A 24,530-nucleotide genomic window follows, 5' to 3' on the forward strand; every position below is an offset into this window, starting at 1 on the left:
TCTAAATGTGAATCTACCTAGATCTATCCATAAAGTATGTAAATCGACTTCAAACAAATATAAATAGGTCATCCGTTGGGCTATGTCTGTACTTCTAGAAAACACAACTACGTAATTCTATGCTCAATTTTGTACGTTGTGAAAAATTTGATGTCAATCTGACTAACATAAGGAGTTTGATGCCCAATTTACTTGGAATTGGTGCACCATTTACATGAAATCGGACGAAACTATATGTGGGAGCTATATAGAAATCTGGACCGATTTTCTCGAAACTTGGCACACATCGCTCTAGGCTCAATTCAGTAGGTTATGCCAAATTTCGTGCAAATCGAAGGATATATATGGACTTTGGTCCACCATTTACATGAAATGGGACGAAACTATATATGGGAGCTATATCTAAATCTGGACCGATTTTCACGAAACTTGGCAGACATCATTCTAGACTCAATTTAGTACGTTATGCCAAATTACAAATCGAGAGATATACACGGACTTTGGGGCACCATTTACATGAAATCGGACGAAACTATATATGGGAGCTATATCTAAATCTGGACCGATTTTCACGAATCTTGGCAGACATAATTCTAGACCTAAATGATTAGGCTGTATCAAATTTCGTGCAAATCGAAAGATATATAAGGACTTTGGGGCACCATTTACATGAAATCGGACGAAACTATATATGGGAGCTATATCTAAATCTGGAGCGATTTTCTCGAAACTGGGCAGACATCATTCTAAGCTCAATTCAGTACGGTATGCCAAATTTCATGCAAATCGAAAGATATATAGGGACTTTGGGGCACCATTTACATGAAATCGGACGAAACTATATATGGGAGCTATATCTAAATCTGGACCGATTTTCTCGAAACTTGGCAGACATTACTCTAGGCTTAATTCAGTACGTTATGCCAAATTTCGTGCAAATCGAAAGATATATAGGGACTTTGGTGCACCATTTACATGAAATCGGACGAAGCTATATATGGGAGCTATATCTAAATCTGGACCGATTTTCACGAAACTTGGCAGACATCATTCTAGACCTAAATGATTAGGCTGTACCAAATTTCGTGCAAATCGAAAGATATATAGGGACCGTTTACATTAAATCTGAACCGATTTTTCCCAATTTCAATAGGGTTCGTCCTTGGGCCGAATAAGTGACCTATGCCAAATTTCATCCAATTCGGATCATAATTGCGACCTGTACTTTGCTTACAATTTAACATGGACAGACAGACGGACGGACATGCACAAATCGACTTAGAAAGTGATTCTATGCATATTCTCAAAAGGAACCATATGTCTATCTCGTTTCCTTTTGCCTGTTAGAAACATATGCACAAAGACATAATACCCTGTACCACAGTGTGGTGAAGGGTATAATGACATATGCTTTACTGAAACTCATTTGATTTGACTTTGTACATCGCACTATGTCGCGAGTTCATGTTAACATCGGGAAAAAAATAGGAGGAGAAGGATAGTATGTGAATGAAATTTGGTACAAGTGCTTATTATTGGCCTAAAGAGCAACTGACAAAAAATTGGATATATCGGACCAATATTTGGTATACCTCCCATATAACGGGGCTTGAGAATTTCACACCTTTTGGCCTATAAAATTCATTATTTAGTATTCAACAAATTTCAATGAAATTTAGCAATTTACATCTACATAGGTCTATAAAGCAACAAAATTTGACATATCGGACCAAAGTTTAATATACAAATTTGTCTAACAAATTAGATGAACTAAGTACTGCAAGTGTGAACAACTGTATATACCATATGATCCCTTAATGTATCAATATAAAAGATCATATTTATTCTAATTGTTGTGTTTTCTATCAATTCTCATCAAAAAATTTGTCCTCCGAGGCACTTGGTTTTGACAATGTTCGTCCGCGGCCGTGACACTGTAAGTCCATATCGAATAATAAGACACACGTGTAAAACATATACATCATATAAAGTGAATGGTAAATTCTATTGAGTCCAAACATGTCACTATTATATATGATAAGATTTTGTATAATATTGGCTGCATAGCTCAATTTCCTATGGTACCTTCCTCCATTTTTCACCTTAAATCTACATTAAAATTTCACGGACCCGACATATGTACACTGACTCCACAGACCTGAAAAAATGTCTCTAAAACCATGCTCCTGCTGATAGATTGTTATATGTTTCCTTGTTTGAATATATGGATTCTATCTTCATTAGTTGTCCTTCCACATAGTTTTCTATCAGAGAAATTCTAGTTGTAGGAATTGAAAGGCATTTATACTTATTGTATTTTATTCTTGTCTTATTTTTTATTACTACCGACACACGATATTTTGTTTAATGATATATATCTATTGTTTAAGAGATTATTACTTACCACAACAAATATATATTTTTAACCAAATACTGGTAATAAAAACACAACATTTTTGTTTTGGCATTTTTCTATATATTTTTTATTTTTATTGTTTAGACTTCATTTGACAGTTGCCATCTGTAAACAACATTCTGTTGTTTTGCTGACCACAATGGATTTACTGGTGGAGATTTATGTCGATCTGAAAGAGATGGTGAGAATTGTCTACAAATGTCTGTAAAAGAAACAATGTCAGAAATAAAAATAAAATGAAATACAAAAGTCTAATAGGCAATCATTAAATGGGGGGATAGATTTAAACAGTTATTCATAATGTTTTATTAGGATTATAAAATTAACACTAACTAACATTGTTTGTTTTTTTTAATTTTTTTGGCTTATATGATTTATTTCTACTAAGCAAGACAAGCACAACAATATAACAATACAATATGATAATTTAACATTTAACTAGATTTTTAATATGGATTTTACATTAATACAATCGTAAAACAACAAACAAATGATCGGTTACAATAAACGGTTGTAAAACATAAATAGAGCTATTATTCGAACAAAAAAAAAAAAAAAATATTTATTCGGTTTTGATCTAATGATGTATTTTAGTTTTATTGTCTAAATTTGTTTATAGATATTTCTTCGTACTACCATGGGCTACACCGAACGATCGATTTGCTCGATTGTAATGGCTGGAATGTTCAGTTTATTATTTTATATTGATAGAGATTTATTTCTTTTCATAACTCATTTATTCGGATGGATTGATGGACAATTGACGCATGGTAAATGTGGTTTCTGTTAAACAAAAAAGAGATATAAAAATAATAATAATAAAAGACGAAACAAGTGAAAAATAACACAAATTAAGAAATAAAACACACATAAAGTTATGAAGTGTAGCGGTGCTTCTAGACAAAATTGTGGTGATTGGTTATCAAAAAAATTGCTTTAATTGGTGCACAAGTGGAATGGTTAATACCTATTTGATTTAAATAAGACATTTTATGATTTGGTATTGAACATGGAATATGTGGGACACGTTTTGGTATGGTGTTCATATTAAGGTATTAATCCATTTTCGATGTTTTTGAAGCTTTTGATATTCCGCATTCACGCGGCAACTTCATCGCTGGCAACTTTTTACATAGGTCCACTTTTTGGGTTTTTTCCATTTTCCCTACTGTGAATGTTTGTGTTCTATATGAATGAAAAATACTTCTCTGGAAATCTATAATGTAGTCCCTTATATAAAGGTTTCCTATTTCAGGTACTTGTTTGGTTTTGTTTTTTAAGAATATTTTGGTAAAACTATCAGACCCGTAAACGTGGGGTTTTAAAATAAGCCGTAAGCGTGGATTCTTAAGGAATATATTTGAGATAATATCTGAGACTAAAGACTGGGACTGGGTTTTTTAAAGCATATTTAAGTTTTAAGGAATATTTTTATTAGACTACCATTTTGGAATATTTTTGGGAGACAATCACAGCTTTTTATACCCTTCACCACATCGTGGTACAGGGTATTATGTCTTTGTGCATATGTTTGTAACAGGCAAAAGGAAAGGAGATAGACACATGGTTCCTTTTGAGAATATGCATAGAATCACTTTTTAAGTCGATTTATGCATGTCCGTCGTCCGTCTGTCAATGTTAAATTGTAAAAAAAGTACAGGTCGCATTTATTATCCGATTTGGATGAAATTTGGCACAGCTCACTTATTTGGCCCAAGGACGAACCCTATTGAAATTGGGAAAAATCGGTTCAGATTTAGATATAGCTCCATATATATTTTCGTCCGATTTAAGGTAAAAGGGGCACCAAAGTCCCTATATATGTTTCGATTTGCACGAAATTTTGCATAGAGTACTGAATTAGGTTCAGAATAATGTGTGCTAAGTTTCGTGAAAATCGGTCCATATTTAGATATAGCACGCATATATATTTTTGTCCGATTTAATGAAAATGGTGTACCAAAGTCCCCATATATCTTTCGATTTGCACGAAATTTGGCATAGCATAATGAATTAAGTCTTAAATGATGTGTGTTAAGTTTCCTGAAAATCGACCAAGATTTAGATATAGCTCCCATATATAGTTTCGTCCGATTTCATGTAAATGGTGCAACCAAGTCCCCATATATCTTGCGATTTGCACGCAATTTGGCATAACGTACTGAATTGAGTCTAGAATGATGTCTGCCAAATTTCGTGAAAATCGGTAAAGATTTAGATATAGCTCCCATATATATTTTCGTCCGATTTAATGTAAATGGTGCACCAAAGTCCTTATGTTTGGCAGATTGTCTGAAATGTTGCTGAATGTACAAAATTGAGAATAGAATTACGTAGATCTAGGTAGATTCATATTTATATATATATATCACATATTTTATTTCATCCAATTTCGTGTTAATAGTCCTGTTTAATATACCCATAGTGGTGAAGGGTATCATATAGTCGGCCCCGTCCGACTTTACTGCTTTCCTTAGTGGTTTTAATTTTGAAGAATTTGTTAGTAAAACTATCAGAGCCGCGGTCTTGCAAAGAATGTTTTAGAGAGGCTGTCAAAGCCGCAGATTTTAAAATAATATTGTTATGAGACTAACAGAACCGTATGCATGGATTCTTAAGGAATATATTAGGTTTGGGAAAAATAAATCCATTACATCTTCGGCAGATGGCTTTACTGATAGATTTTTCGAAAAGTACCAAAAAATTTAAGATTTATGCTCGTTGAAAGGGTGACATTTCAAAAATATCGATAAAATCGGAGAAATGATTGAGGTTGACCGGCATGTTAGCAGTCGTAACATCGCCCCGAGCTAAAAATCGACCATAAAACTTTTTTAAACCATTTACAATTGAACAGAAACGGCAAGAATTGCCCAACAGCAGAGATGTCGTGTTCCACCAGGACAACACACATCTACAGTGACTCGCCAGAAACTTCGGGAGCTTGGCTGGGAAGTTTTAATGCATCCGCCATACAGTCCGGACTTGGCATCAAGCGATTGTCTTCTTTTTCTTACATTGCAATTTTTTTATGATAAAAAAATTGTATCTAGGGAGGATTGTGAAAATTGACTACTAAAGTTCTTTTTTTGCAAATACACAGCAGGACTTTTATGAGGTAGGCATTATGAAGTTACATTTAAAATGGCAACAAATCATACAACAAAACGGTGCATATTTGGCCCAAATCGGACATTCCGATGCATGTTCATAAAGTCATATATATAAATAATGGATTTATTTTCCTTGGTACGGCTATGTGTTATTTAATGAGAACCCAAAATATCAAATTACAGCCTATTCGGTTGGAAAACGTGTCCAAAATCCGCACAATACCGAATATTAGGAGTTATATGGGGGCTACACTGAAACTTTAATCAATATTAATAATTTTTAGTGCGGAGATGTGTTCATAATGAGAACCAAAAATACCAAATTACAGCCAATTTGGTTGGAAAACGTGTCCAAAATCCCCGAATATTGCGGTACCGTTATATGGTTGCTACACCAATACATGGACCAATATACCCCATTTATAATACCAAACATCCTAGGTGTACAATCAATGTCTGTGCAAAATTTCAGAGCTCTATCTTAAATACAGTGATTTTTATCGTTATTTCAACAGACAGATATACATGCGTAAATCGACGAATTTGATTGTGATCCAGAATACTAAGTGGGGTCTCCGGTGAATATTTCGAATGACAAATTAAATATACACTCCATGTTTCTCTTATACTTTCAGTACAGGTCCATGTCCATGTTCGGTATTTTGAAGGTTATTGATGCAATTTCCAGCCGAAGGCTAGGTAATTTGGCATTTGGACGTTAAAAAACATTTTTGAAGGCATTTTTCGACTATTTGAAGATCCCTTCCCTTTTTAAGTATTTTAATATTTTGCCAACCAAATGATCTGCCAATTAGCACTCAAGATTCATGGAAATCCCGTCCCATTTTCGGCATTTTTGAAAGTTTTAGCCGGATATACACACCGAAATGACAAAAATTCTCCATTTTGTGCATTTTTTGCATTTTTAAAGTTTAATCCTCGTTCCCCAACCGTATTGTCTGTAATCTGGCATTACAGTTTTCCTGTGTAAACTGTGATTTTAATTTAGATTTTTAAACATATATATTTTTTAAAAAGTATTTTTGACATAATATTTTTGTATAGTGCTTACGACTTAATAAATGTCTTTATATCTAAATATATTAACAATTTCCAATATAATTCTACTAATAGGTTTCTGGCTTGTTGATACTAATCAATAAAAAAATAAACACATGCAAATCCCTATAAATAAATTAAATTTATTGCGGTATTGAATTTCGATTATGATGACATTTTAGTAATACTTTCAAATTTTGTTAATACCTTCAAAACAGAAACATCATAAAATGACGTCTTTGTGGGACTAATAAAACAGAACATAACTATCAAATAGAAAATTTGAAAGTATTTTGATAGCCAAAACTCATAATAATATTATTAAGTCATTATGTATATATTGATTGAAATGTATCGTTTTTATGGCCCATCATAAATGTGACAGTAAGCTTCTTCATATTTCTTCTAATGACCACTAAAAACTCATAAATTAAACCGTTAATATTTAGCAAAAAACAAAAAATTTAAGTGAATGGACAAATTTTCCTATACGACTGGAGTAATGGATCAAATTGGACTATCTATGGTTTTGCCTTGCTCAATTAAATTTATTTTTGTATATATTGACAGCTATTTTGATCTCGACACTTACGGTATCTCGACACCTATTTTGAAATTTTCCAACAATTTAATTGAAATTTGGAATCTGTTTCTATATCCCTTTCCTTATTATCATTGACAACTAATACACATAATACTTATGGCTAACTACATACCTCGTGCCACCAAATACCCACAACTAATTTCATACAAAAACAAAAAAAAAACATAAATCTTCCTCTTACCGTTCGCGATTTATCACACTTTTCTAAAACCCCCACATGAAGCACTCAACGATAGCGATGGTGATGATGAGGATGAATGTATAGAACTTAAATAATCCAACAATTTAATGACATGACCAACTAAAACAGAATGTAGTACAAAATTCAGACCAATTACAATTATTGGTGATAATTCTTCATGACATTACTAAAAAAGTATAAATGCATGTCATCTAGTAATTCATACAAATACACACACTCACACCAATAATAATTTTTCCATCACATACCTGGTGTTGTGAAACCTTCCTGGATTTTGTAAATTTCATTTAAATCTCGGGCACTGCACAACGGTGTATCCACTTGTGTGGTTTCATTGAAACGGCCGTAATCAATTTCATATGCCTGGCGATCCTTGTTGTAGACAACAACAGGATCAAAGCGATGGCCCCACAAAATTTCAGTATTAATATAACTGGAACGGGCCTGTGTCGACTGACCGGTAGATTCCACAGTACCCTCCAATATGACGACAATTTCAAATTTATCATTTAGAATATCGGTAGCGGACAAATTATACAGCGGTGAATTCTCATCGATTTTGTGTTCAATAACCATGGGCCAAATAAAGAAGATATCCGAGCCGCAGTCATCGGCACCAATTTCCAAGTCAGTAAAATGTTGGGTCATCACTTCTCCTTCCTTGGTCGTCTTAGTGCGTATCAATTGGGCACGGACACTGGCACCAATGATGTGCGATTTACGCATATCACCAACACGGAACATAAGGCTGAGACAACCATCCCTTTGGCAAATAACGGCATTTTTCGAGAACAGCAAAGTTTGCGCCCTCTGTTTGGCACGCGTCATCTTGGCAAAGACAATACCAGCCATAAAGGCTGAGGACATTACACCATAAATGGATTGGAAACACATCATAAATATAGCCTCCGGACATTCCTCCGATGTGGTACGTACACCATAACCAATGGTGTGTTGGGTTTCAATAGAGAACAGGAAACATGAGGTGAAACCGTTTATGGCCGAGACACAAGGTACCCAGCCACTTTCCTCTGAAAAGACAAATAATGAAGGTTTCAATTAATTCTTTAATCGCCATTTTTGCCTTCCACTTACCCTGATTGTGTGGCAAATGCAATTCCTCCAAATCACCATGTGTATACATGATTAGCCACCACAGTACGGCAAATATTAACCACGACAATATGAATGACAATGCAAACGCGAGCAGTGTCCAACGCCATTGTGTGTCCACCAATGTGGTGTACATATCTTGCAGGAATCGCAAACGTCTTCGTGTCAAATTCTTCTGCAGGACATTACAATCGCCATTTTTGAATACGGCACGTCGTCTTACTTTACGCATACTGCCGGGTCGGAAGTTACGTGATCTGATATAGAAGAATTAAATGAAATAAAATCAGTTTTATGTGCGCCTTAAGGTATGCAATATTTTAGTTAATGTTAAAGGCAGTACACATTGTTATGTGGAATTTAAATTAAAGCAAATAATGGGTGACTCAAACTTAATTGTGTATGACAAGTGAATGTAGTGGATGGAATATTCAGTTGTAATTGAATTTGTCGGATTAATTGCTTTAGACATTTGGTCTGTTCCCGTATTGCAAGAATATACTAATTTTTACTATTTTTGTCATATCATATCAGGAAATATTGTTATAGTTTTAAAAATTAAACAAAAAAATCTTGCAGTACGGGAACATATCAGTTGTAAATTAGACCCATATTATTGACTAGCATAACATACCAAAAACCATATACACTGTATTTATTCCAGACCCTACAAGAATCTTCTGTTAATCAAAATATTGTTGATGTTTCCTTTGCAAATTTACATCGTGTTAAAAGTGTTTCTGTACGGAAACACGACATTTAAGCTTTTCTGAGTAAGGAGTGGGCAAAATTGGAAAAGGGCAATGAAAGCATACGAATATTGATTTTTTGTCTTTGAAGACCTTATCTAAAATTTTTGGATACTATTTGGATGTCAAAAATGTAGACATGAGGTATTTAAGTATGGTTTACCGTGACGTAGGGAATGATAGATACAAAAGAGCTGCCCTGTTTGGCTTTAACATGGTAAGCCCGGGCTAATCTTGGTCTCTCTTTCATCTCAATTGGGGACACTGATCTTATTGGGGACACTGATCTTAGGGACACTGAGTAGTAGCAAATCGAGTCTGGAAAATTTACCAACGAGTAAAGGCTTTGGTGCAGGCACATCCTACTGTGGAAATGAAGATGGAAACCCGGTGACAGATACAGATAGCGTGTTTAGGATCTGGAAGAAGCATTTTGCAAAGGTTCTGGTATCAAGTAGTGACGGTGAAGAAGATACCCCAGAACCAATAAAAGATGACCGTATAGAGTGTATACCAGCAATCAATCGGCTGAATAATAATAAAGCAGCAGGTGCCGATGGGTTACCAGCCAAACTATTCAATACCGGTGGTCAGATGCAAGACAAGACAAGATATGTGCCAACTATAATAAGTCTCTTTCCTATCGGATATTAAGTGCTATCCAGCGTGCTGTGTGAACAACTGAAGCCAATGGATCTAAACAATGCGGCTTCAGACCAGGCCAGACCACTGCGCCAAATCCTGGAAAAGACCCACGAAAAATATGTCGATACATTCCACCTATTCGCCGACTATAAAGTCACATTCGAGTCGTTACGGTGTTTTAAAAGCCATGTTCGGCATTCCTGAAAAATTAATACGACTATGCAGGATAACTTTGAGTGGAACAAAGTCATCGGTTAAAGTCGGAAAGGACCTCCGGAGTCCTTCAATATCGAAGAACGAGGGTTCAGAAAAGGTGGCAGCCTCTCGTGTGATCTTTTTAATATCCTGCTGGAAAAGGTCACACGAGAGGCAAATGTGAAAAAATGGCACTCTGTACCCAAACAACACATGTTACTCGCCTACACCGACGAACATTGACCCAATTTTACGAGCGGTAACAGTCACTTTTGAACAAATTGGCGAGAAGACCAAGTTAATGGAATCATCGCGCAAGACGTCAGGTAGACACGGGCCAACTGTGGAACTTGAAAACTACAGCTAATGATATCAGTTTTTAAAATAGGAGATGAACAGTGTTGACCAACAGATGCTACTATGGTCGGAGTAAACAACGAGATATGCCATATATATACGGACATCGTCAGACGTATCGAGCTGCAGCGACTACGGTTGCTAGGCTATGTTGTGCGAATGGATGAGGATGTCCCAGCTCAAAAGGCCTATAATAGCGAACCTACTGATGGCAACGCAGAAGTAGAGGGCCAATAATTCGATGAAAGGATCAAGTGAATGATGATATATCAAAGCATGGACTTTCAAATTGTAGAAACTGCGCACAGGATCGACGCTCCTGGAACAAATGTTCTGTCTCGAGCCAGTAAAATAAAGTAAAGTACACCACAACTATTGTGTAATTGAAGCGTCATCTATTGTCGTAACTTTTCCATTTGTGAGTATTATGTAGGTTATAATGATTCCACTTTCCATAACTATTTTTTTTTTTTTTTTTTTTTTTTGCAAAATCTCAACCACACACAAATTGACTTTTGATCCGCAATAAGCTCTTGAAAATTAAAACCAATAAAACTTTAAGACATTTCTTTGGCGACAATCGTTGCTAATTAACATCGTTGCATTAAATGAATGTCAGCCGTTGAACTAATTTATCATTATTTCTAGGCTGATGTCAACGAGCAATACAGATGTTGCATCGTCATCCATTAGTTTTTCTACAGTGGATAAAAAAACGATGAGCTTATGTTTGTAAAGAAACAAATGTTGCAAAACAAGTAAATAGATTCGATATGTTCGGCAGTGTCAAACCTTTTATACCAACTACCCATTCAAAATACCAAAAATTGATAAGAGCTTTTATATACCAAAACGATACATACACTTTGGTGGGAATATTTGAATCAAATAAATACAATAATATTGTCCGAAAATCACTTAAAATCTGAATTGTCCAAATTTGATATCGCTTAAAACCTTAAAATATCGTATACTGAGGTTGTGATTATATGGATACTACCCTATGAAGTGCAACAATCTTGATAAACTATGGCAGGAAGATTTGATTGTAAATGAAATTACAGCCAATTCGCTTGGTACCCAATTTCGGAAAAGGTATCCAAAATACATCGCGATAAATGTCATTTATGACGGAAAATAATCTTATTTTGATCAAGAATAGTGTACTTCATGGTGTCTCCAATTAAAATTTGAATATAGATAAATACTGAAGGTCCCGAACGATTACTGGTATTTTCAATCTTCACTTCACGATGGAGGATATAACATTTTCGGCCCAAACTTAAATCAAAAAAAAATATATATATATATATATTAAATTAAATCAAAATTAAGAAAAATTTTGAAACATCACTGTATAAATAGTTATAAGGACATTAATATTTTATTACATTTATATATAATAACTATATCAGCAACAATAGTTTCATTCACCATCTCCTATCGTTGGCAAACGATCTCCTCTCATAAATTCAAAAGAATTTATCGGCATCAACGACAACATACATATATCTGATGCATACATTTTAATAGACATTTTCGACATTAATGGAATTAATTTGATATTAATTAGAAACGTTTAGCATCAAAGTTCAAGTCGTGTCAACAACGCGCTCCCATTCACACAACCAAACACACTGGGCCGGCGAATGCCACCAGACTACTTGGTATGAATCGTTATACGGATGACATCGATTGGAGCAAAACCTCATATATGTATGTATGCCGATCGAACATTAGATCTGCTCTAGTCGTGAATAATTGAATGTAATGAATAAACAAATGCTTCGGCCGCTGAATGCTGTCAATTAATTAAGAAATTAACATTTGTTTGCTGCCACGCTGAAAGGAATGGGGTGGTTGTGTGTGAAAATAAGCAATGAAGAAAGATAATAACAAATACTTGGGTGACAAGTACCAGTCAAGTGCAGCGGCAATGATATGATTTGGCGAAATATATTGTTAATTTCTAGGGCGTTATTGACACCATTCAAAAGGCAATATGAGGTAAGTCTGGATACTTTTTTTTTTGCAATTTTAGGTTCTTATCGATTAAAAACACTTATTTGTAGTGTGTTTCCGTAATTGTTTTACGACAAAAAATTTTACAGATTTCCACTACTGGTATATTAAATTCCCTACAATATTATTTTTACTTCTCGAAAAAAATAATAAAAATATTGGAACAAAGATATGTACATTCAGCACTTCAGACGTAATTTGGCTTATTTGAATTTTGAGTCTGACTTTGGTTGTTCCTACTGGCTTGGAAATACTCTTTAAGATTATCAGTATAGGCCCATTTGTTCGTATAGCTTGTTATAAGGAAGCTATACCAAATGTCGCAAGTTAAAAACCAGTAAGGAAAGTTCAAAAGTCGGACTGGGCGACTAAGTTATACGCTTCACCACTTTGGGTACATACAAGAGATGATAATATGTACAATATCTTTTATATTGAACAGACATAGCATTCAAGTGGAATCAGGCGCAATTAAATGGTTGATCTACATAGATATTTGATAAATTAAAAAACTCCATACACATACCATTCTGAAATTGCAATGTCGGGCAGACTTGGATTCTTTGGTGTACTATTTGTATGAAATGGAGCAAAATTATGTATGGGAGCCAGGGACGTAGGCAGAGGGGGTCCCTAATGAACCGTTTCAACAAAACTTCACAGCCATCACATTGGACTAAATCGAACCAATATATATATATATATATATATATGATTCGTCCGATTTTATGTTTAATGATGTACCAAACTCAATATGGGGCTATATCTAATCGAAATCTGAACCGATATATATATAGAGAGAGAGAGAGAGAGAGTTTTTAGCCACGTACGTTTGGAACTTCATGTCAAGTAACTGGCAGTCTACCTAAGGTGGAGGGTATACAATGTTCTGCCCTGCCGAAATTAACGCGTTTTCACTTGTCTAATAGAGGTATTTGCGTTTATATATGTATATATATCCACATCTTAAGTACAAATAATTAACTAAGGTTATTCATCGAACATTAGATCTGCTCTAGTCGTGAATAATTGAATGTAATGAATAAACAAATGCTTCGGCCGCTGAATGCTGTCAATTAATTAAGAAATTAACATTTGTTTGCTGCCACGCTGAAAAATGTTAAACCCACACATGTTGTCACTGGGTGGAGAAGGGAGGAGTGGGTGGTTGTGTGTGAAAATAAGCATTGAAGAAAGATAATAACAAATACTTGGGTGACAAGTACCAGTCAAGTGCAGCGGCAATGATATGATTTGGCGAAATATATTGTTAATTTCTAGGGCGTTATTGACACCATTCAAAAGGCAATATGAGGTAAGTCTGGATACTTTTTTTTTTGCAATTTTAGGTTCTTATCGATTAAAAACACTTATTTGTAGTGTGTTTCCGTAATTGTTTTACGACAAAAAATTTTACAGATTTCCACTACTGGTATATTAAATTCCCTACAATATTATTTTTACTTCTCGAAAAAAATAATAAAAATATTGGAACAAAGATATGTACATTCAGCACTTCAGACGTAATTTGGCTTATTTGAATTTTGAGTCTGACTTTGGTTGTTCCTACTGGCTTGGAAATACTCTTTAAGATTATCAGTATAGGCCCATTTGTTCGTATAGCTTGTTATAAGGAAGCTATACCAAATGTCGCAAGTTAAAAACCAGTAAGGAAAGTTCAAAAGTCGGACTGGGCGACTAAGTTATACGCTTCACCACTTTGGGTACATACAAGAGATGATAATATGTACAATATCTTTTATATTGAACAGACATAGCATTCAAGTGGAATCAGGCGCAATTAAATGGTTGATCTACATAGATATTTGATAAATTAAAAAACTCCATACACATACCATTCTGAAATTGCAATGTCGGGCAGACTTGGATTCTTTGGTGTACTATTTGTATGAAATGGAGCAAAATTATGTATGGGAGCCAGGGACGTAGGCAGAGGGGGTCCCTAATGAACCGTTTCAACAAAACTTCACAGCCATCACATTGGACTAAATCGAACCAATATATATATATATATATATATGATTCGTCCGATTTTATGTTTAATGATGTACCAAACTCAATATGGGGCTATATCTAATCGAAATCTGAACCGATATATATATAGAGAGAGAGAGAGAGAGTTTTTAGCCACGTACGTTTGGAACTTCATGTCAAGTAACTGGCAGTCTACCTAAGGTGGAGGGTATACAATGTTCTGCCCTGCCGAAATTAACGCGTTTTCACTTGTCTAATAGAGGTATTTGCGTTTATATATGTATATATATCCACATCTTAAGTACAAATAATTAACTAAGGTTAAATAAACGATTCTCTCGTTACTAAGACACATTTTTCCATTTTACTAACGTCTATATTCCACTGTTATTAAATGTGACTTATAATCTTCTCTAAAAAAATCTCACAAGCCACCATCAAATTTCACAAGTTACAGATACAATTTATACCAGACTTTTTTTGCAAATATTTCCGCGAAAAATTTTCAGCTAAAAGTTCATTAGCAGATGCAATTGTTACGCCAGTATCATCTAAGCAACAGAAAACACCTAAAAAGTTGATTGATAATCTACTGGAAAATAATCGTAAATAATGATTGTTATTTAAAACGAATATTTATGTTTACGTGTATAACCTTCGTCATTGTATCTTTGGGCTTAGTAAGAACAACGACCAACCACATCACCGCAAACAATGCACAGCTATCAGCGTCGATTGTTTGAAATAGTTTATTTATTTTTCCTGCAGCTGAAATTTTGAAAGAATACAAAAAAAAAAACATTGAAAACTGAAAACCGCTAAACAAAAACTGGAAAACGAAAAAATAAAAAAAAAACAAAACCTCATTAAGTTCAAGTTGAATGTCATTCTAATTGAAAAGAATTATGATAGGCTGCACTGGTCTGTGCTGCGGATATATATCTCGGTGATCTGTGTGTAACAGATCTGTTGCGGTTGTTGTTTTTGGTTGACGCTTTTTTTTATGGCGTCATTTACATTTACAATCTACAATGAAGCAAAGTGGATACGAATGATATGAATGAAGTGCATTTACACTTTGGTCTTATCAAATTTAAAAAACTGAGTTCTTTTTGATAATTATGTATGAGTAAATACGTGCGTGAACGACAAAATGACAGATAAAGAGTAGCACAAGCAAAAGAGTATAATGAGGAAATATTTTATGGAAATCAGTTGCATAATTTAAACAGTACACAGAGAATCGTTGTATGTATTACACATAATTAGTAGTTCATCTGTAAACGACCTAAAAGAAGAATACACATTTTCAAATTTTCTAGATGTGTTTAAATGTGAGCTAAGTAGTGTTTTATGGATAATTAAAAAAATAAATTTAAATAGTTTGACCTCTAAATTGTAATTATTGCTGAAGACGAATTTTCTGTAATAAAATGTCAATATCAAGATACAATAGTTTAAATATGGAGACCCCATATACATAAATGTACATAATCTTGATCAGAAAATAAATCTATGTCGATTATGTGTTTTCGTATGTCTGTCTGTTGAAACCACGATAGATATAGCAATATTTCGGTCCACGTTTTGATATAGACCCTATATTGAGGTGCTTCCAACTTTTGACGCGTTTTTCCGTTTGCTTCTCTTTCTACCGAAAATTATCAATATTAGTCCACTTTTTTGGCATAGATCCCATTATTTGGTATTTTTGCGTTTTTCAACAGAATCAGCTGTAAATTAGTATTTTAGATTCACTTCGGTTATCAGATCTGTCTAATGATCAATATTGGTCCACCTTTTAGGGAAAACCGCATATAACACAACACCCAAAGGTCGGTATTTTAGACAGCATGAGCAATTGTTTCAACCAATATCCCTACCAAAAATTATCAATATTGGTCGATGATTCCATAGGGTAGCCCCATATAATGGTTACGCCCATCATTTGGTTTTTTGGGGTTTTGAACTAAACATGATCAATATCACTTTTTAGGGAATTCCTCATATAACGCTACATCCCAATTTGCGGTATATTGGGGAGCTTCAACACGTACTTCAACCATACTATCTGTAATTTTATATTTTTTATTTTCATTGAACAGAAAATCTCTCTACCAAAAATTATCTATATTGGCCCAAGTTTCCTGGTAGCCCCCACATAATGGTACACCCATTATTCGGTATTTTGGGGGGTTTGATCAACCGAGTCCGTCCTAATTTGATTTATCAAATTCTTGTGGGATCATGGGAGCTACCCTTGAACGTAGGTCAATATTAAACATTTTTAGATGATTGGAAAAAGTGTCCAAAATGGTATGGTGGCTAATTTGAAACTTTGGTGAATATAAATATTTTTTCGTACGGATACGTGTTATTCAATGAAAACATAAAATACCAAATTACAGCAAATTCGGGAAAAAAAACTGTCCAAAATACCGAATATTGGTAGTACAGTTATATGGGGGCTACACCACAACGTAGACCGAATATCCCAATTGCAAAAACAAACAAACAATCCCTGAAGTACTAACCACGTATGTGCAAAATTTCAAAGCTCCACCTTAAATATTGTGATCTCTATCGTGACAGACACGGACTTGCATAAATCGACATAGAATTTTATTCTTATGGTGGAAGGTATAAAAAGAGCGAGAACTCCCAAAAAGAAAATTGGCGAAAACCTATTCACGTCAGATCTCATTACGATTCTTCAGGCGGAGTTCCGATCTATAACTTAGTGAAGCAATAACAAATATACCGATGAACAGCTAACCTGCGATAAACAGTGAATAAAAAATTGGAATCGTAGGCAATGAGAAAGCCAATCTTATCGCCAAAAATGCTTAACTTTTAGAACAGTTCAAAATATTGAAAGTTTCGCTGTGCTAATATTTGAAATGAAAATACGTTTATCACAATCACATAGATATATATGATGACCAATTTTTATAAAATGTATTTTTTTTCTTGCTATCCATGATATTTTCTTGTACTCCAAATAATTTTGAAATTACACAATCCTGAATTGATTTCATACATCCAAATATTCTGAATTGATTTCATGATTTCATCAATCCTGAATTGATTTCATACACCCAAATATTCTATTAATGCAATGTTGTTCGAATTTAATTGTTTCACCCACCCTTTCACCAACGAAGCACTGGATCCTTTTAATGCTTCATAGTAAACGCCTCCCTGTGATGGTGTTGTCGACAAGCCACGCATATATTGGCGTTTCCAGTGATTAGTGACAGATGGTTCATTTTCATTTCCAGCATATTGTTCATCCGCCTCCTTTAAGACTTGGACGTCTGTCAGTTGTTTATGCATTTTGATTGATGTTCCGATATTTTCACGATCACGCAAATATATTAATTCACCCCGCAACGCGATTGCTTATCTTCATCTAAATTGAAGATCCTTTATTATAAAGGATCCAGAATTAATGATTTGAATTTCAAATCCGCCCACAACACGACTTGATTTAATCGAACGATGTTAAGCGTAACCCGGAACGTTTGAAACTAAATTGCCAATGATTCGATTTGATAATAGTTCACATGCTAAAATCATTTTTTATTTATTAGGATTATTTACTAAAACATTTATGATTGGTATTTTTATCATAAACACCCAATTAGCTAAAACGAACGAAGCGTGAGGTGAGATTCACATAATAAATAACAAGAAAAACAATTAATGTTTTCAAAAAATAGAAAAATAGTTTTATTGCGGTTTACCTTATTATTGACAAATCAAATTATATTGAAAATGTGAGAAATTCATGGTGCTCTGTTAAGTAGATCTGTTTAGACATACGCTTGTCATTTTATACATGTGTAAAAAATATTTACATTTGTATCGAGTGCCACATAAACAACAATTTCACACATGATCAAAGTTGATGTGAAATTAAACGAGTATAAAATCTGAGATCACGTGAATATTGTGAAAATAGCTGTTGTCGATTTTGTAGAAGTTAAAACAGGGGAAATGGTTAAACCCATTTTTTGAAGGAGGGAAAAAGAGGCTCGGCTTTAAGATATGTAGAAATAATTTATTTATATCTATGTATTAAAATTTATTTGAGAATGACTTGCGAGAAATAAATTTTTACCACATCAATAAAATTTAATTCTTCTCTTTATAAACCAGTAAGATCCTACAAGCATTATTGCAAATTGAAATTAAAGAGAATGTGAAGGTTGGTATATAATACCAAACCAATGAAACAAAACTATTTTTGTTTTGCAACCCAAGAAGTTCCACGAAAAATTCGCTTGCTTCTTTCGAGAGAGTGAACCAACCAGACAGACTCCAAATTGTCGGAAAAAGAATTGGTCCAAAGAAACAAGAGTATAAAACCAACATTTCCACTTCGGGACATTTTGCCGCAGAGATATTAGTCCTAATGCTGAGGGTATAAAAATATGTGATGTTCTGCCATTAGAAAATCTGACAAAAATAAAGTTGTCGGTTCATTGCACCCCTAAAATATCATTATAATTATAGGCGTCATCCTTGACCATAATCGGAATTTCATGTAAAATTTCAAAGCGATCAGCGCGACATTTCCGTCCTCTAGTGGCTTAATAGTAATACTAAACAAGTGAAAAAGCATTAAGCTCTTCCGGGTCGAACTTTGGATACCCTCCACCAAAGGTATACTGACAGCTAATTGAAATGGGGCTATGCCTAAACTTGGACCGATATACCATCATCGAACTTGACTTGCCTGCAGACAAAAGACGACTCTATGAAAAATTTTAGCGATCTGTCTCGATCCTTCAGAAGATTACAACGGACGGACGGACATGGCTAGGTCGTCTTAGAATTTTACCCTGATCAAAAATGTATAAACATTATAGGGTCGGAAATGAATATTTCGATTAGTTACAAACGGAATGACAAAATTAATATACCCTCCATACGATGGTGGAGGGTATAAAAATAACATACACATAGATCCCTTTAAATATTTGCGTATAAATCCGATATTCGAGTAGATACATCACTTTAATTGGTACCAATTTAAAGGTCAACCTCCTCTATGTCCTTCAGAAGTAAATATATTCGACCCAGAATACAAATTTTGTAATTTTTCACACACATGTCTGGGCCTATTTGACTCGTGATGTCCGGGTCATAATTGTGGCCTCTACAGCGAACATTCATTCCCTTAATATTAACGAATCATTACCAAAAACAATAGGGGTCTTGATTGGCCAGAACACATCCCACATGCAATTTCGTGACGATTGGTCTTTAACACTAGAACGCCAAAGGCGGTCATTTTGACCGCTTTCCAATTTCAAGTACAAAAACAACTGTGCATTTAATGACACTTTTTTAAAAATTTGGTGACTTTTTGTACCTCATAGAATTACGTTTACTATAAAAAATTCACCAAATTTAAAAAAAGTGTCATTAAATGCACTGTTGCTTTTGTACTTGAAATTGGAAAGCGGTCAAAATGACCGCCTTTGGCGTTCTAGTGTTAACTGTGGCCTGTATTGTGTTTACAAATTATAATGGACAGCTGGACACACAAATCTAGATCGACTCCGCTAATCGAGATATAATCAGACGATCACTTAACGGTGAGTCTAGGACCAATATTTCCCGGCATTGCAAACTATTAAGGCTGCACAAAGCTATTCAACCCTGACAACATAGTTGTTTTTATGGTATAAATATAATCAGACATTATGAAAGTTTTATCTCCAGACACTCCAAACAATTATATGTATTTATTTCAGCAGTCTATGTACATACAGGCATTCACATCATTTGTCTTATTAGAATAACTTACCTACAACTCGCCTGCCTTGTAAATGGTTTACCATTGTGCATCGTTAAGCCATAATATGTCGTGGGACGATTTGGTATTATCGTTATGGGATATGAATGAGGATTCGATAGAACACTATCCAATGAATCCGGCTCAGGATCTATTGACACCGATTTGGCGAATTTCTTTGGATCGGCTAGAGGTTCCATTGCAGATTTATCGGATTCCGGTGAAGTCTGATTGCCGTCGTCTGATGTTGAAATGTTGGTCATTAAATTGCATCTTAAGCGTGATATCATTTTGATGTTTGCAGAAGTTATTGTTGTATGGCAAAAATAATCTGAAAAGAGTAATAAAAGCACAATATTTGTTAAGTTAATGAGTCTGTAAACACTTTTTAAGATTTTCTTCAACAAACTGTTATATTTATTGCTAATACTTTGGTATACATTGCATTTTTTCACAGTTAAATGCAATTGTGTGAATCGCCTCCGTTGAAGTGTTTCGACTTAACAAAACGTCATATCATAAACAATTTCCTTCCCTTGTAGTGTGTGGTCTAGGTTATAACAATACTTCAAAATGTAAATTACGAAATATACGTAAGATAAGGAGGTGTATTTTTAAAACGCGAATATATCATCGCAATTGAATGGGGGAATGAACCTAATAAGAATACAATTATTATACCTTCAATAAGAACGTCGTAGTGAAAATATTATATGAAATCCGGTATAATATAGTTACACGAAAATAGAATTACCTAATATGGACGACTAAACACTTCAAATGGGTAAACTTTTCGTTTGTTTTAATTCAAAGGAGTTCTCTCATGGTATCGTTTCATTGATAGATGTTAGAATGCAGATTTTTGGCAGAATTCGGGAGCATAAAAAGGAAATTCTGTTCGGATGCATAAATAGGTTTTTCCGACTTTTTCAATAGGTAAAAAAACAGAATTTGAACTAGACCTATTAGCCGATTAAAGCAATAACCAAATTTTCTGATTTCTGAAACTGAAAAACCTCCAGACATCAAAACCCTTCACAACATTGTTATCTGGTTTGTGTTTTACACATTCTTACAATATCTTATACCGATATATAGGTAAATTCAGTACAACCCCATTTTTGATCGCCCCTCTAGTTGTTATCTACGTTTTGATTTATTCTGCCAGTCGGTGTTACCCTCAGCTTTTGACATATGTAGCAGACCCTAAAATGACATTTCTGGTACTATGATTAAATATGGAATGACTTTTGTTTGCATTTTGGTTGTGGAGGTTTACGAAACTTCTTTCTAGTATCGAGTTATAGCAATTTTTATTGTACTCATGTATTTTATATACCCTTCACCACACGGTGGTACAGAGTATTATAGACACATGTCCGTCTGTCCGCCTGTGAGTCTGTCTGCACAAATTAAATTGTAAATAAAGTACAGGTCGCATTTCCCTAAAAATTCAATTCAGATTTACATATAGCTCTGATATATATTTTCATCCGATTATATGTAAATGGTGCACCGAAGACCCAAATTTAGAACGATTGACAAAAAATTTTACACAGCGTGCTATCGTGTGGAAAGTTTTGTTGAAATCCGTCCAGATTTAGATATAACTCACATATATAGTTTCGTCCAATTTTAAGTAAATGGTGCACCAAATTTTTGAATATAGCTCCGATATATATTTTCATCCTATTGTAAGCAAATGATCCAAAAAGGACTCAAAATATGGCCGATAGGCTGAAATTAGTATAACAAAATTTTCGTTTAAATCCATTTATATTTTCGTCCGTTTTTAAGTAAATGGTGCACAAAACTTCTGATGTTTTGTCAGATTGACATTAAATTTTGCACAACGTAAAAAATTGAGCTATAATTAGGTATATTAGGTGAAATGGATTACTGATTTCTCGAGTTATCGTGCGCACCAGCCAGACGGTCGGACAGACATTTGTAGATCGGCTTCAACTCGTCTAAAAGGTATTTAGTCCAATTCCCTTGCGTTAAAACCAATATTTCTTTTTTCCATGGTTCTCCTCTTGGAGGCATAGGACTTTCACAAAATATAACCGTCTTACCCGCTTAGTTGCGATTGTTTTTGCATCTTCTCATGTGAGGTTATTTTGTCTTGGTTCTTGAGTTATTGTTCGTCGCCAGGTATTTCTTGGTGGATCTCGATCTAGAGATTCTTCGGGATTCCAGACAATAGCTATTCTGGTTATGTTATTTTCTTAAGGGGTTCCTGTTCCGTTAGATTATACAGCTCTACCTCACTTATGGTGTTGGGAGAAGAAAATTTTGAAATTTGACATAGATTTGAGTAGAGCATACGTCATTTCCAAATAGATTAATGAAAATAGCTATCTTGTCAAAAACCTTATGGTTTTGGGTGGGATTCCGACGATTCTGGCGTACGTCACTGTTTATGTCTCTGTGTGTTAGACGTAAGCCTTATAGCAGAATCAGTATTATACATCCTTTAAATATTTTAAGCTTACATCAGCTCTTTGGATTGCGCAAACATCAATACACCGTAATTTTCAGTTAATGTCAAAAATGTCGGGTAGTTGCCCATTGACACCTAGAAAAATCATGAACTGATGGGGGCCATTTTCAACTTGGCTACTTCTCGAAATAAAATGTTCGAATCTGTGGCTCGAAAATCAATGAGTTATTTTTGTTAAGTCTATTGCGATCTCTATCGTGAATTCAACAGACATGCGTAAATCTGCATAGAATTTTATTCCGATCAGGAATATATATACTTTGTGGGGTGTCCGATGAATATTTCAAGGTTTTGCAAACGAAATGACAAAATTTAATGTACAGTCCACCTTATGGTGGAGAATTTAAAAAACACACACAAGAAGTCATGTCATCTCAACAGCAAGCTACAATAGCTGCAAACAAATCTAAAAACTTTTTTCCTTCATGAATAATAGAATCACCAGCCAAAAATGCATCACCCCATTACTCAAATATTTGACCTATGACCGCCAAGCGCTTTAATTCTTAAATGAATTTCCCACCCACAAAATCTTTTGCACAATATAATTGGTAACCTAATTAAAAATCAAACTATTTTTTATTCTTAAAATAGAACAAAACCTTTTACCTACTTATAAACAAGAAGAACAAAACTTATAAATTGTGCTAAATAACGCCATTAGGACTGCAATCAATCGAGAATTATCTCACGTACGACAGCAGCAGCAGTTGCAGCCGCAAAAAATGAATTGAAATGAAATGAAAATGCAAATAAGTTTTATTGATTTATAGTGGAATTACCGAACAGAGCAAATACTGTAAATACGTGTGTATCGGGCGGTTATTCGAATCGTTCTCTCTATTTAAATGAAATATTGGGTACAATGCAACAACCGTATTCGAATCAATCCAGCTATGTGTCTGTTGACATGTGTTGAGGCGTGTAAATACCGGTATAATGAAATGTTTCAAATGTTTTCCTAAATGGAGGGGCGATTTAATTGAATTAAATATTATTTGAATATTTCATGGGTGTTAATGAACGTGTTTAGAATTTTGCGGTATTAAAAAATCGCCACAATTTTAGTCCAGACTAAAAAAGTGATATATTTTTATGTAGATATTAAATAAATATATAGGGTTGATAAATCAATCAGTGGTGTATGTGTTTATTCAAATAGGGGTGTAAGAAGAAGTTGATTCGCCGTTTGTGTTAAAGAAGTCTGTCCTTCTGTCTTTCCATGTTAAATTGTAAACAAAGTACAGGTCGTATTTTTGATTCGAATTGGATGAAACTTAGCACAGCTCATTTCATTGGCCCAAGGACGAAACCTATTGAAATTGGAAAATTTCGTCCGATTTAAGGTAAATGGTGCATCAAATTTGCACTAAGTCTAGAGTAATGTGTGCTATGTTTCGTGAAAATCGGTTCAGATTTAGATATAGCTCCCATTCAGATATATATATATATATATATATATATATATGGTGTACTAAAAATCCATAGCGTACATAACGTACTGAAGTTAATATAAATTAATCTCTGGCAAGTTTCCTTGCAGTTGGTTCAGATATAGCATAGCTTATATATAGATATAGATATAGATATAGCATAGCTAATATATATAATAATCAAAGGGTGCCTGATTGAAATTAAATTTTAAACAGTGCAGCATATCAAATAGCGTTTGCCAAGTTTGCTTAAAATCGATTTACAAAATTTAGCATAGGTGCAGAATGACATGTTTAGGGATTGATGGTAGTCGGTTT

The 24,530-nt window shown here is 34.3% G+C and overlaps 1 protein-coding gene across 4 annotated transcripts; it reads right to left on the bottom strand.

Moving 5' to 3' along the window:
- Positions 1–2,488: 2,488 nt before the first annotated feature.
- On the bottom strand, positions 2,489–20,563 carry LOC133330334 (G protein-activated inward rectifier potassium channel 3). Of its 4 annotated transcripts, none has more exons than XM_061538791.1 (4): positions 20,289–20,563; positions 8,490–8,764; positions 7,643–8,425; positions 2,489–2,618 (listed from the first exon to the last, which is right to left on the bottom strand). In XM_061538791.1, exons 1-4 carry the CDS (start codon positions 20,537–20,539, stop codon positions 2,497–2,499), a joined length of 1,431 nt encoding a protein of 476 aa, XP_061394775.1. In that variant the 5' UTR covers positions 20,540–20,563; the 3' UTR covers positions 2,489–2,496. The 4 variants fall into 4 exon arrangements, with proteins under 4 accessions (XP_061394775.1, XP_061394777.1, XP_061394776.1 ...); XM_061538793.1 differs by lacking the exon at positions 20,289–20,563 and adding an exon at positions 17,619–17,716; XM_061538792.1 differs by lacking the exon at positions 2,489–2,618 and adding an exon at positions 3,153–3,199.
- Positions 20,564–24,530: the final 3,967 nt, after the last annotated feature.

The sequence above is a fragment of the Musca vetustissima genome, unplaced genomic scaffold (assembly GCF_032173495.1).
Source record: "Musca vetustissima isolate MV318-11 ecotype Yass unplaced genomic scaffold, APGP_CSIRO_Mvet_v1 utg135514, whole genome shotgun sequence".
NCBI lineage: Eukaryota > Metazoa > Arthropoda > Insecta > Diptera > Muscidae > Musca > Musca vetustissima.